The 15,362-nt window shown below is 39.1% G+C and overlaps 1 protein-coding gene across 1 annotated transcript in view; it reads left to right on the forward strand.

Moving 5' to 3' along the window:
- LOC149310550 (leucine-rich PPR motif-containing protein, mitochondrial-like) overlaps positions 1–15,362 on the forward strand; it is a 139,445-nt gene that overhangs the window by 95,955 nt on the left and 28,128 nt on the right. The window contains exons 28-30 of the mRNA XM_089529170.1: positions 6,384–6,526; positions 6,667–6,781; positions 9,377–9,503. Of these exons, the coding sequence (XP_089385296.1) occupies positions 6,384–6,526; positions 6,667–6,781; positions 9,377–9,503 (385 nt within the window). The remainder of the gene's footprint in view (positions 1–6,383; positions 6,527–6,666; positions 6,782–9,376; positions 9,504–15,362) is intronic.

Raw genomic sequence — 15,362 nt, forward strand, 5'->3', positions numbered from 1 at the left:
TATACATTCAGTTCAACCTCCTCACCATGGGTGAACATTGTGCTTGAGCTGTGTTCCAATTTACCAGTTAGTCTTTTTCTTTCAGTTTTAGAGTGTTAACTTGAATAGGGAAACATTCTGCAGTTAGCTTACTTTGGTTGAATGATAATTGAAGGTTTTTGTAAACCACCTATTTGCTTCTGCATAGGTGGTATTTATCTCTTGAGGAGTTCTTTAAAGAAAGTTGCCATTTCCTATCATTGTGTACTGTTAAACCATGTCTCAGAAATTCAAGTATCTTCTGTGTAATTTCTCCCCTTACTGTGAAGTGCTGTCTTGTTTTGCTGTCTAGAAAAGAATTTTAAAAGATGTTCCTATTTGCTACATACATAATTGCTTATAGTAGAAAATAGCCAAATACTTGGCAGTTTCTCAAGGAATATTGCAAAAGCTTTTCATAACCTTACTGGGCTATTTCTTAGATTTTAGACAGCATTGCTGTAAGAGCCTAATAGTGCAGGTTACTGTAGGTTCTAAGAGAGGAAGTGTTCATAAAGGGTTTGGTCTTTATGTTTCTTGGGTAACATCTCCATGTGTCCTACAGTAAACAGCTTTTGGTCTCTTCATAAGTGTGTAAATCTTGGTGAGCACCTTGGTGCAGGAGATAAGTGACTTTAGCACTTTACTCTTTAATGTATGAAAAGGAGTTTTTATATCAAGTGGAATTTACATAAACATTGGTGAACATAAGACCCAATGAGTATATTCTGTTGAATCTAGATTTTCATTCAGCATTCATTAATATGTTGGACGGTTAGTTATTTTGGCAAATTGCTTCTGTCCACTGCCTGCATGCCATGAAAACTTTTGAAGACTCGCCCCAATAGTGTGGGAGGTAGCAATAGGAGTTTGAGGGAGGAGATCAGAGTCAGGAAGAATTGCATCTTTTCCTAATTTGGAAGCCTCACCAGAGGCCAGGAAGGTTATGAAATTCAAGAAATAAGTTCAGTTATGACAGATGTGAGTCTGTATAGATGGAGATGGGCTCACTACTGGGGTCATGCTGTCCAGGGGAAATGGCCAGAATAAGAGGAGGAGGTCAGCATCAATCTTTTGTAAATGAGAGCAGTAAGACTAACTATAGTTCAGTTTGCACCAGTGATAGTGCATCAGAATGTTCAAATCTAAAAAAGTGTATCTTTCAATCCAAGGGGGTGTCCCATTCACATCGAATGATACAAGAATCAACCAAAAAATTAATTTGGGTTGCAAAATGTTTGAATTCATTAACAGCAGTTTATTTAAAAGGAATTTTGAAAAGCAGATTTCTTTAGCAGACACAAAATCTTGCCTGGAGAGGAGTCTGAACCATCAGGTTTTTAATTGGTTGTAGGAACAATATGGGAAGTTTTTAGCAGATTTGTTTGCCTCTGGAGACAATTTCAAAATCAAAAGATTTTTTTCAATAGAGATTTAAGAGCAGAAGGTCACCAGTGGGTGATGTGACTGCTGAAACAGTGGCGGGATACAAACCGCCATATAGTACGTATAGGATACGTACTAGGGTTAGGAAGGGGCGGTGCTTCCGCACCCCCCTAACCCTAGTACGTATCCTATACGTACAAGATGGCGGCGCCCCTTCTACATGGGCGCCGCCATCTTTACGTACTGGACGCATAGCATCCAGACGTGTCGCGGCGCCTATGACGTCGCGAGTCCGCACCAGGCGCCTCGCGACGTCATAGAGGTGCTGCAAGAAGAAGCTCCGAAATGGAGCTTCTTTTTTGCTCCGCACTGGAGCCGCGCGGTTTGACTGCTGCAGCTCCCGCGCGGAGCAAAGGGCGGCGGCGGGGAGGCACCGCAAAGCGGCGGTTTGTATCCCGCCAATGTGACCTTCTTCTATATGCTATATTTTGTGTGTCTTTTGCAGTGGTCACGGGTGGTCAGACCTCATCTTCTGTTCTGTTACCTGTTGGAGATCCCCAGAGCTCTGTTTTGGGTACCCTATTGTTTTCTCTCTACACATTGTCCCTAGGAAAACTCTTTAGTTCTTTTGGCTTTTCCTATCATTTGAACGCCGATGACACTCAGCTGTATCTTTCCACCCCTGACCTTTCTCCAGGTCTTTAACAGCAAGTTTCATCTTGTCTTGCAGCTATCTCTCAGTGGATGCGGCATCGGCATTTGAAGCTTAATATGTCCAAAACGAATCTTCTTGTTTTTCTACCTAAGTCTATTCTTCAATACTCCTTCTCTGTTTCTGTGGATGACATTTCTATTCGACTGGTCCAGGAAGCCCATAGTCTTGTTTTTATTCTTGATTCTTCTCTGTCATGTATCCCCCAGATCCAGACCACAGCTAAGGCATGTAGATTCTTTTTATACATTATTGCCAAATTCTGACCATTTCTATCTGCCTCTACTGTCAAGATTCTGGTCCATGCCCTAGTGGTGTCGCAACTTGATTTCTGTAACCTCCGTCCTTTAATTTCTATCCAGCATTCAGCTGCATGCATTATTACATCCGCCCACCGCTTTGACCATATCTCTCCTTTATTGTCATTCCTTCACTGGTTCCCCCTCCGTTTCCGTATTCAGTATAAGCTTCTGTTGTTGACTTTTAAAGCCCTGCATGGGCTGGCCCCTCCTTATTATCAGACCTTCTTTCTCTTCACCTTCCTACCCGTGCCCTCCGTTCTGGTAGTCAGCCTAGAATTTTCACTGCCCTGTCTCAGCTTCGTCCCTTCTCACACACTTTTCCTCCTTTGCTGATAATACAGAAATTCCTCATGAAAATAAGACTTCAGTGAGTTCATGTGCTATTTGCTATGCATTGGCTTTGCAGACCATGGGTCCTTCTGATAAGCATTTTTTTTTTTTTTTTTTTTTTTTTTTTTTTTTTTTTGGAGGAACCGTGCCGTCTATTGATACAGGGGACTGTTGACCATCCCAGTCCTCAATGGTTACAGCTGACTGCTTGGAGGTTGAACAGAGAGGCTTGCTGCAGCAAGGATATTCTGAATTAGTTACTAAAACAATCTTAAGATCCAGGAGGCACTCAACTAAGCACATTTATAAAACCACTTGGAAAGCATTCCAAATGGTGGTGCTCATCTGACAGCACAGAAATAAAGAAGATATTAGCATTTCTTCAAGAAGGCATATTTAAAAGTCTCAGACTAAATACACTAAAAAAGCAAGTGGCAGCCTTGTAATTGATGTTAACAATATCAGGAAAGCCTCTTTCAGCTCATCCACATGTTAAAATATTCTAAAAGGGTCAGCTTTACAAACTCCACCTACTGTTCACAGCTTCCCAACTTGAGATCTGAATTTGGTGTTAAATGCGTTGACAAAAATCACCATTGGACCTTGGAAGGAGATGTCCTTGAGACTACTGTTTTTCAAAGTGGCATTTTGGCTGTTGTAACTTGATCAAGAAAGGTTTCAGAGTTGGCATCATTAGCCTTAGGGCAGGAAAATGTCTAATTTAAAAAATGTAAGCCGCTCTGATAGCCTATTGGCTGAAGAGCGGGGTAGAGGTACTATAAATAATAGTAATAATAATAATTATCATTATTATCAATCAATCCAGCATTTTTCAAGTTTGAAAAGGATAAATTGTTCTTAACAATTTGACTTTCATTTCTAAGTTTTTAGCTTCAAGGTCAGGCATCAATCACTAGAATTGCCAACATATTGCCCAAATCTGATTCATCCTCCAAAAAAGAGATGGCATTTTTATTGTCAAGTTTTAATGTTATGTATATATCGTGTTGTTATTTTTGATTATTGTATTTTGTATTATTTGTTGAGCGCCGCTTTGATCAGTTTTGGAAAAGCGGTATATATATTATTATTGTTTTGTTGTTGTTGTTATTATTATTATTTGCTAGATGTAAGAAGAGGAGTTAAATTTTATTTGCAAAGATCAAAAGCCATTAATCCAACCAAGGCATTATTTATTTTCTTTCACTTGAGGACACTGGCTTATAGGACATCAAAGCAAACGCTGTCTAGGTGAATAAAAAAGTTGTATATACTTAGGATTATGCAAAAATGCCAAAGCCTCAATAGGGCTATGCACATTCCACAAGATCTATGGTAACAACTGCAGTGGTCAAAGTAACATCATGATTAGAGGAGATGTGTAAAGCTGCAGAATGGAAAGAGCCTTTTAGCTTTCATTAAACAATAAGAAAAGACAAATTTAATTCAGGGCAAGCAGTATTTGGAAGGTCTGTTCTGCAGGCAGTTGTGCAAGAGGAGAGCAGCCATTTCTGCCCTTGAGGTAGAGTTTAGGTATATCCTACTAACTGTGGATTGCTCCTTCAGCCATCCTAAGAATGAGTCAAAATTGACCGTGAATGATCATTATACAAGTACTGACAGAACAATCCACCACCACAAAGGGGCTAAAAATATCCACCCCTTCTATCCATACCTTGCTGCTAAATTACTTTCTAATGGTAAGCATGGTTATGTACCAGTAATTAAACAAGAGGAAGAGAGGAGAGTAGACAGACGAAACAGTTTTGGAGCTTTGTGTCTCCTGCCTCACTCTGCTGCTGTGATTGCTCCTTCAGCCCTCCTAGAATGATCATTCACCGCATCAGCCTCTCATTCTCTATTGGTTTTTCTGCATCAGACTTACACAGCCATCTCTGGAATTGTATTTATGATAACAGATGAATTTTTGTTTCGTAGTAATTGAGCAGCCTAGTGTTATGAACCCTTAGTGTCTTCTTATAAAATAGAGAAACATAGTGTTTTCAGTCTACACTAGTGGAGTATCTACCTCTTTGCTTGTAAAAAGAACGTTCAACAGAGAAGTGGCCAAAAGGCTCACTGTATGCTTTATTCAATTTTTGCATTTCATTTTCTCAGCAGGTTTAAAAAATGTCAGCAATTTGTTCTCAGCTTACAAATACTGGTTCACCATAATAAAGCGACTGGGCTTCAAAACATAATCTTCCTTCAATAGGAGGGTGTCTTCTCCTTCCCTACAGCATCCTGTCTCCCTCCAATTGGTTACTCACACTGACAGCATGTCTGCTGAGAGAAGATATCTAAGACGATAAATTTTATCAAACACTGTTGCACAAATTCTCCAGTCAGCAAGAAAAGACACAACCAATTTTATCCACTCAACGGAAGGGAAAGCAGCTTTGTTTACAATAAAAAGAAATCCTCTTACACATATTTCAAAACCTACATACAGTAGTATAACTGAAGGTTCTGTAGTTATTTCTATATATTATAATAGGAATAACTAAGTTCAGTTTCCCCATGGTTTGCAAATATGGATATAGAGTTCAGGAAAGTAAAGAAAATACAGCAGGACTGCGTATTACGTGAGTTCATATAACACATAGACACTTACATGCATCGGAAAAAATATGCTCTGGTTCAATTCTCTGGTATTCTTCCACTAGAAGTTGACTATGGAGTCATGCTGAAGGATCTAGAAAATGCCTAGAGAAATGTTCTCTCTAGAAATTTCTGGGTCCTCCAGCATGACCATTGGAAGCATACCAGAGAATTACATTGGAGAACCTTTAAAAATGTCTAGAGAGAACACTGTCATTTATTTAAGTAAGAGAAACAACATACCAGATCATACATGAACATTGTTACACGAAGCGTCCCAGGACAAACCCTTTGCATAATATGCACTCCTACTGTATTACAAATAAACCTGTAAAATGTCTGTTGCAGCAATCCTCCTGATTTTGTTTTTTCCTGAGGAGAGGAAGGCCTCCATCATTTTGTAACTTTTCTTACCCCTTGTTAGGAACAGTGAGCTTCTAGGTTCTTTACAAAGGTAGAGAAGTCAGATATTTAGCCTGCCTCTCCCCCCACTATCTTTCACTTCCATTCTCTAATTCCCTAATTTTCATGTTCTTCTGTATAACTCTTATACAGAGTCTTACACAGAGTTTTATATAGAATTTTATCTTGTTTTGCGATCTTGTATTGTGGTACTTTGAGATGGCCTACGGATTAATCAGTAAATATTGATTGATATTTATTTATTTATTTTGCTAGACTTCTGGGAGTTTTAGATCTCATTTTTTGCAATCTCCTGCAAAAACATCCTATATGGAGTGCTACATTAGTTGTGTTATATTCCATTAAACAGTTTATGCCTGTAACCAAGGGGAAATTCGGGGCTATGCTGGAGAAAATATTATTCCTATAATGAGTTACATTTATGTTTTAAACAAGAATAGCTGAAATTAATTGCGTGTTGCATAGTACATTCAAACAGCTGTCCTGGATTAGACAAGAAAGGAAGATGATTTTTACATGAGAAAATGCATTTCCAGTTAGACATGCATAAAATAGCTTGCTATAGAAAATGTCAATGACAGATTTTTTTCCCTTGCACTTTTCTTCTTCAGAGGAAAACAATGACTGGCAAAAGGCTGATGCCATTTGGACTAAAATGCAGGAAGAAAATATTATTCCACGTGAAAGAACATTGAGGTTGCTAGCAGATATTCTTAAAACTAATAATCAGGAAGCTCCATTTGATGTACCTGAGGTAAATTAGTTTCAGAGTGTTTGCAGTGAAATGTCTACGTTATAATAATATTTTATATTGTATGTTCAGTGGGTTTGTAGGGAGCGATTGTACATACGTATGATGATACATAATTTTAAACTACTTGTTTTCTTTTAAAGACTTGGTATGATAAGGCTGCTGATTCTACCCAGTCTTCACTTTCACTGGTTCCTGACCAACCTTTTAATCTTCAGAAACAACTACTGATACTTTGCAAAAAGGGTAGTGCTGAAGGTAAGTTAATTATAACTTTTTGTGGGTTTTTTGGGCTATGTGGCCATGTTCTGGAAGAGTTCATTCCTGACATTTTGCCTGCTTCTGTGGCTGGTATCTTCAGAGAATGCTGGCATGGAAGTGAGTGTGATATATATACTGTATGACCTTTGGTTGAGAGAAACTGATTTACATACTAATCTGTGTGTTGGTCTCTTGTTGAATGGCAAGGCCTAACTCACAAGAAATAATAGTATTGCCAGTAATGTTGCTATTATAGGCCCTTCTCTCTGTCCCACCACCCTCTCAGGGTGAGGGCCTTCTTAGTGACTGACTGCTCCTAAGCTTTGGCACTCCCTCCCTAGGAAGGCCATGATGGCTCCATTCCTGCTGTCCTTCCGGCAGCGGGTATAGATTTTCTTGTGTTGGCAGGCCTTTGCAAAGATCTGGGAATGTTGTGCTATTTAAATTTTAAGGTCTGTATTGTAACATTTGATTTTAACTCATACCTGTTACAACTTTTTAAATGGGTTGTTTTTTTAATTTTATATTTAGGCATTTTAATGTTGTACGGTTTTTAATTGTATTGTTTTAAATCTGCTGGTCACCGCCTATATTGGGAGAAAGGGCGGGATATAAGAAAATATAAGAAGAAGAAGTCATAGTAGTAATGATGTGAATGGACTGCTCTGCCAAACACCAAATCCTATTCCCTCCCACCAGAAATCAGCCAGTAAATAAGGTTTATCCAGCAATAAAAAAAGGTTTGACGACCTGGTATTGTCATGCACGTCTTCCCTGAAGTGATCCCCCAAAGGGGAATTAATATTTGGCAGTAACTTGCTGGCATTGATGCACATTCTCTACCAGTTATGGAGTAAAACCATTATTAACACTCTCAGAAATTCATTACCAACATGGGTCTTGTAGTGTGAAATGTTTATCATCCATATGGCAAGTCATGCCTTCACATGTGCCAAGATGGATAGTTTGAGGTTCTCCCTCAGTAAAAGATTAGTTAATATCAGCATAAATTGATCTGTTAGGTAGCAGTTTGCTCCCATGCTAAATTTTATCTAAGAGCTGTGTTTCACATAATGGGTACTTTCCCTGAGAAGGACATGGGTGTTCAGAACACATAAGGAAGCATGCTTACTATCTGTTAACAGATCTTCCTGAATGTGTTGGCTTCACCTTTCTTTATTCTTGACTCTTTAACAAATTAAAGAATAATTTTCTTTCTTCATTGGGTTATCTGTGAGTTCCCTTAGTATTCTGTCATATGCAGAGTAAAAGCTCGTTTTAAAACAATGCAAAAACAGCAGCAGCAGAGTATTAGTGTGTATCTCCTAAACTATTAAATCATGGGTGAAAGTGTGGCCTCACATCTTTAGTATGAGAGTCCTGCCTTTAGTTATTGTCATCAAAACACTTACATTTATATAAATGTAAAACATAGCAGAAAGTATTAAATATTTGTAATGATTGTTCAGGGGGGGGGGGGGAGAGAATAGTTGCATGAATGCAACATTTTGGGAATATATTCTAAATTATTCAAATACGTGCTCAGTTCACTTAATGTCATTAACATTAGATCATGCATGTTAAGTATGCTATGGTTCAAGTTTAAGAGAGACGGAACAATTTGTGTCATGAATGATATCTATGTAAAATGTGCAGTATAGTCTTCCAAATACTTTCACTTTGGGTTTTTTGTTTTTTGTGTTGTACGTAATTTTCAAATCCAGGCTGATTTCCACCAAATGTTCAAGCTACTAGTATTTAATTTTAGAGATTGTAGTGTATTTAAAATATTGCAAATGAGACTTCCTTATGTGAAACTAATCAGCAGAATGTCCCCCCCCCCCCCCCCCCCGGTTATATGCCATTAACTTTTTTAAAGAATATATTACCGAACAGATTAATGTTTCAACAGGATGTTTACAGCTGCATAATCCTGTTCAGAAAAGTAAATGACTGAAAAGTGCAGTTACCTTTTTTCCCCTTTTTTTTTTTTTGGTAATGTCTTTTCACTAACTGACAGTTATTGTGAATGTGTGAAATAAAACTGTTAATCAGTCAAATAAATGTAGTTTTAGTTTACTTGTTAAATATCTGTATATTTGTAAATTGTATGTTTCCCTGTAAATCTTGTTGTAGCCAAATAATTTGATCTCCCAATACTGAAAACACTGCCAATGCTGCTATCATACAATTCTAAATGTTATAACTCCCTACTACAGAATTAGGGATTGCATTAAAATAACATGCACAGGCTTTCAAAATAGACACACAGGAGAAATTTGCTAACAAAACTTGGAAAGGACAGTTTTGATTATAGCTGATGCATAATGTGTTCCTTAGTGATGATAGTAGTTTTTCAATCTTTTTTTACTGTAAAAGAAATTTTAAGTTGCTATAAACAATTACACAGAAGAGAGCATTAAGTTCAACCAAGAAAACAGTCAGTTTCTTAAATATTTTTGGACTCTCTAGTATATGGGGGAAAAGAGGAAGAGATTTCTTTCAAATCCTCTTAAAAGTGGGGAGAGATTAATGTTCTTTTGTGGCACTTCAGTAAAAGCTGACACATTGTGTTTTTAATTCTCTTTGCAGAAGCATACAGTATTTTACTAGAAGCAGAAAATAAGGGTATTGTGTTTCAGTCCCTTGCTTATTCTCATCTTACAAGAGCACTGCTAGGCAAGGGTCATCTTGAGAAAGCAATCAAAGTAAAAAACATGTAAGTTTTTGCTGTGTGTTTTATCTCAATGCATTTATCTTTTATCTGTGCATTTGTAAGCTTGCATAAAAATTATTGCATACTTTGCTTTCAGGAGAAATTTCCATTTTCCTAATAGAAAAATTGCCTCACTTGGGAGAAGCACAATGCATTGGTCTTTCAAACATGCAATATATTGTGAGTCAAAAAGAGTTGGGCATTCCAGGGTCATTTTGTAGCTAATGGTGCATCGCAGTCTAGTCACACACTTTGTACACTTAACAGTTTAACAAATGCACACATCAACCAAATACTGTTCACCTCTTAGTGCTGAAGGTCCCAAGACCAGAAACAGAATAATGCAAGTATGGCTTTTATCAAATGCATTGACAGAATCATACAGGAAGAAGAAAATGCCATTTAATGTAGTGAGCAATTCTACCTTGTGCATAAACTATTACTCCCATGTTATATCCATTCACTGTTGCACTCTGCTTGCCTAGGAGTTATGTTAGTATAATCAGTGAAACTATACAAGTTATCTGGTCATATGAGTAAGTTCAATTATATATATAACTTAGTGTTTTGTGTTCTGTTGTTTTTTAAACATTTGAATGGGTAAACACTTAAATAATTTAAAATCATCTTTGGAATACCCTTCCTAGGCTAGGATGGCTGCCCTTTGCACTATGAGTGAAAATTTTTAATTCCAACTGGCTTTTAGGGTCTGACTGGGGACAATTAGTATACTACTTTGCTGACATGTATCTTTTGCCTTTTAGTGGATTTGTTTTAGGTGGCTTTAGTTCTAAGGATGGCTTAATTGCATTTTAACAATATCTTTTTATCTGTCTTTACTTAGGTTCTTTCATCTATACTTTTTTTAATCTGCCTTATGTTAATTGTTAATTTTTAAAAGCTGCCTTATGTCCAGGTATTGGGAAAAGGGCAATATATAAAATGAATAGATGAGAGGAGGGATGTGTGTGTGTGTGTATGCACACTTGCACTTTCAAGTCACCTTGCTCTCTTGATCCCTGTCCCTCATGGCTAGCGGCTCAGGGGGGAGCGGCAGTAACTTCTGTTACACCGCATAATTAATACATCATTAAGGGAAGGGCACTTTCCATCTAGTCTGAAATTGGCCATTGTAAAACCATTGTTAAAAAAGCCCTCCCTTGACCCCCTGATGCATAATAATTATCGGCCTGTATCGCTATTGCCTTTTCTAGGGAAGGTGATCAAGAGGGCAGTTGCTATCCAGCTTCAATCGGTCTTGGATGACACTGATTATCTAGACCCATTTCAAACCGGCTTCCGGGCGGGCTATGGAGTTGAGACTGCCATGGTCGCCCTGGTTGATGATCTCCGTCTGGGCACGGACAGGGGTAGCGTGTCCCTGTTAGTGCTCTTAGACATCTCAGCGGCTTTCGATACCATTGACCATGGTATCCTTCTGGAACACCTGAGGGAGTTAGGAATTGGGGGCACTGCGCTCCAGTGGTTCCGTTCCTACCTCTCGGGTAGATTCCAGATGGTGCAGCTGGGGGACGTGTGCTCCGATAAGAGGGCACTGACATCTGGTGTCCCTCAAGGAGCCATTCTGTCCCCCATGCTATTTAACATTTACATGAAACTGCTGGGAGAGATCATCCGGAGACATGGGGCGCGGTGTTATCAGTACGCTGATGACACCCAAATATATTTCTCTGTTTCTCCGACTGATGCATTGACCAGGGATGTCTCTCCTCTGGATGCCTGTCTGGAGTCGGTAATGGGCTGGATGAGGGAAAACAGACTCAGTTTGAATCCAGAGAAAATGGAAGTGCTTGTGATAGTTTCCCCGGGCCCAGGGATGGATATTTGTCCACCTGTCCTGAACGGGATCACGCTTCCCGTGAAGGACTCAGTTCGCAGTCTGGGGGTGCTCCTGGACTCGTCACTCCACCTTACATCTCAGGTGGATGAGACGGTTAGGAGCACCTGTTATCAGCTTTGGCTGATACGCCAGCTGCGACCCTACCTGGGCCGGAGGGACCTTGAAACGGTGGTACATGCTCTGGTAACCTCTCGTTTGGACTTTTGTAATGCGCTCTGCATGGGGCAACCCTTGTACCATACTCGGAAGCTTCAACTGGTTCAGAATATGGCAGCTAGACTGGTCACTGGATCTTCCAGGGCCAGTCATATAACACCAGTCCTTAAAGACCTCCATTGGCTGCCCATTCGCTTCCGGGCGCAATACAAGGTGTTGGTTATTACCTATAAAGCCCTAAATGGCTTGGGCCCAAGGTATTTGGAGGACCGCCTCTCTCCGTACAATCCGCCCCGCACACTCAGGTCGGCCGGGAAGCAATTGCTTCGAGTTCTGGAGGCAAGATATTCTACCACCACACAGAGGGCCTTTTCCACCTCGGCCCCCAAGCTCTGGAACTTGCTTCCCGGCGAGCTCCGCTCGGCCACCTCCCTGGACCAATTTAACAAGGGGCTTAAAACATACTTCTTCCAGCAGGCATACCCCTAATACCCCCAAAGTAACTCCTTCTTTCCCCTCACTGTTGCACTATTGTGCTAGTTTGGAAAGGTATTGTACTGTAGTATGTTTTAATTGATGTTTTATTGCTTGATGCTTTTATTGTAATTTGGATTGTATGGTCTACATGCTGTAACCCGCCTTGATCTCTGGAAAGGCGGACTAAAAATAAAGTTGTATTATCATTATTATTATTATTATTATTATTACCTGTTGACTTCTAGCAACCCCATGAATTTCATAGAATTTTTGTAGGCAAGGAATACTCAGAGGTGATCTGGGCAGTTCCTTCCTCTGAAATACAGATACAGCACCTGGTATTCATTAGCGGTCCCCCATCAAGTACTGATTAGTGCTGACCCTGCCTAGCTTCCAATTTCAAAAGGGATTTAGTGCCTTTCTATTATTTAGGTTCTAGAGGAAGTGTACTTAACTTTAAAACTTAATTTTATAAAGAATCTATATTGTATATTTGGTATGTCAAATTGCTTGTGTGTTTTGATCATATCATAAGTGGTAATAATATAAATTTAATGTTAAAAAAAATCTGTAGTCTGCCTGCAGTGTGAAAGAGCCTGGCAATCACCTTTGTAGCTGTTGTAGTAGCTTGATGTATATTCAGATGTATAGTATCAGTATCTCTTCAGGCTATTTTTAATTTGATTTAATGTAATACATCACTCTTTCTGTATCAGCCTTGTCTGGAGTACAGTGCGCCCACGTTATACATGAGCGTGTTATATGCGGATTCCAGCATACACTGGAAGCTGCAACAGAAGTGAGGGAGGCACGTGCCAGAAGGAAACAATGGTGTGCGCTCCTGCGGCATGCGCTTTGCGCGCCACTGCCAAGCATTCGCGTTTTTTTCCTTTATGTGGGGGGATCCAGAACGGATCCCTGCGTAAGGGAAGGGATGATTGTATCAAGGTTTAGAAGCAAAATATGTACTCAAAGCAGTTACTTGCATAAATTTAGTGGTTGGTCCTAACTAGAATAGACAATTGAACTAGCGGAAAGAAAGTCATTTCCATTGACTGCATGGTTCTCCTAAAGTTGGAATTAACAAGAAGATCCAAGCTATAAACTCTAAATCTGAGTAGAGAAAATTCAGAAAATAAGCATTTTCTGCTGCAGCTATGTGTGAGGTGATTGAAATATACAGTGGACCTGCCTTATCTGCAGGCTCCAGATCCATGGATTTAACACACTGTGAATTATAAATCAATAAACAAATAATACCTGAGATCTCTTCCAACCAGGGAGAGAAACACTCCAGGGCAGGTGGCAGCAAATGAGGTGCACACATCTTCAAGTGTGCAAGGATTCTAGCTGCTGGTCTCCCTGAGGTTGGAGGAGGGGGATGTGGTTGGTCACAAGACTGTACAGTAGTAATACTGCAGCCGCTCCCCCCAAATTTGACACTGTTGTATACATGCTTACAGAGAGACATGAGGATCTCGCTCCCCTGCTTCCAGGGAACACATGGGCATCTGTGATTTTGGTTTCTGGTGGGGTTCTCAGATCCGAACCTCTGTGGGTATGGCAGGCCAACAGTACTGTGTCACTCCTTGCAAAAATATAGCATGGAAGCATCTCTGATATCTCGCCATTATATGAACAAGATTCCAGTTTCTTAGCTCCTCCATTATTTCTCCTCTATGGTTCTGTTGCAAGGAAGGGATTTAAATTCTTTTTTATGTTTGTAACTGATCTCAGCATAGCATAATGACTCTACCCAGACAAACTATTGTTAGTCGAAGGCTTTCCTAGCCGGCATCCATAGTTTTTGCGGGGTTTTCGGGCTATGTGGCCATGTTCTAGAAGTGTTTGTTTCTGACTTTTCACCAGCATCCGTGGCTGGCATCTTCAGAGAAAGATGCCAGCCACAGATGCTGGCAAAAAATCAGAAACAAACATTTCTAGAACATGGCCACATAGCCTGAAAAACCCACAGAAAACTATGTTTAGTTTTAAAGACTCTTTAATGAAATGAAAGCTATGTTTATGAAGTTGACTTATTTAAATAAACTAAAAACTGAAGTTTCTAATCTAGTCTCCTTTCAGCTGTACTAGAAAAGGAAGGGAGAATGGAATTAATACTCAAGCTCTGAGACTTGTAATGTAATGGGGTGGGCAAAGGGTGATCTTTCTAGATGTTGTTCAGCTGCAAGTCCCAACATTCCTCAGCACTGACTATGTGGCAAGGACTAATGGGAGCTGAAGTTCAACAACAGGCAGGTTGTACCTTGCACACTCCTCTGCAGTATCATAATTGTATCTGAAAAGAGCAAGTATAGTGATACTAATAGGAAAACAGTTTCCATCGTAGGAGGGGCTTTGGCATAGTCTTAGAGCTTTATCACACTAGTGGGCAAACGGAAGTTAAACTAGAGAAAGCCAGGAAATGTTGTGTGATAAACTTCAGGCATTTCCTGATTTTCTCTAGTTTAACTCTTGTTTAAATCCCATTTGCCTGCTAGTGTGATAAAGCTCTTAGAAATTGTTGATCTTCTTTTGCTATGACTTCTGAGCCAACTACACAGTGATACTAATATACATATTGTTTTTTGTTGATTTTGGATTGGTGGTATTTTGCTGCATGACCCACATGGTTACTCTGAATGTGTTTCTAAACACACAAAATGTGTTGGAATGATGTGTTTTCATAATAATGGCCATAGTTATTTACAAGCATCATTCATTTGTTCTATTGAAAATCCACAGATTATACAGTAAGCAGTGGTTAGTTGGAGGACATGTACAATAGTTCACAGTTCACAGTTCCAACACAGCAGTGGAGAATAGAAACTCTTTTTGGGGAATCAAACTGTTACAGCAAATCAACAGTTTTATAGGAATTATTTCAGTTACTTTTACTTTGATAGAAATTATTTTAATGAACTCAGTACATGAAGCACTAATATTGTAAGGCAAATTCTAGCACAAAGATAGTTTATTAGATTAAAATAGCATACATCAAAATAAAGAGGAAGTCCAAGGTGATGGTGCTTTGGAGCAGTTTTTTCTTATTTTACAATGTAGATGGAATAGGAACTCATGGTTTTGTGTTGTTAACTAAAGAGGTAATTTTTAAGTCCATCATATTTGGTATCAGAATTGGAATATTTATAAAAACTAAACCTTTAAAGAAAAGTTAAGTTTTTGGAAGCTTTTGGTCATTTAGAAGCATTTGGTTCTTGTAGGACACTGATGAATTTTAGGTATGGTTCCAAAATAGAAATGTAGTAGTATTGGAATGAGGGATTAGTTTTGTAATAGTGGCTAACATCTATTTAATCACACTAAAGATTGTAAGATTGGAGAAAGTAAATCCTTTGTTATATGTA

This window comes from Sceloporus occidentalis, unplaced genomic scaffold (genome assembly GCF_023333645.1).
Source record: "Sceloporus occidentalis isolate IW3139 unplaced genomic scaffold, rSceOcc1.0.p SCAF_6, whole genome shotgun sequence".
In the NCBI taxonomy this organism is placed as follows: Eukaryota; Metazoa; Chordata; class Lepidosauria; order Squamata; family Phrynosomatidae; genus Sceloporus; species Sceloporus occidentalis.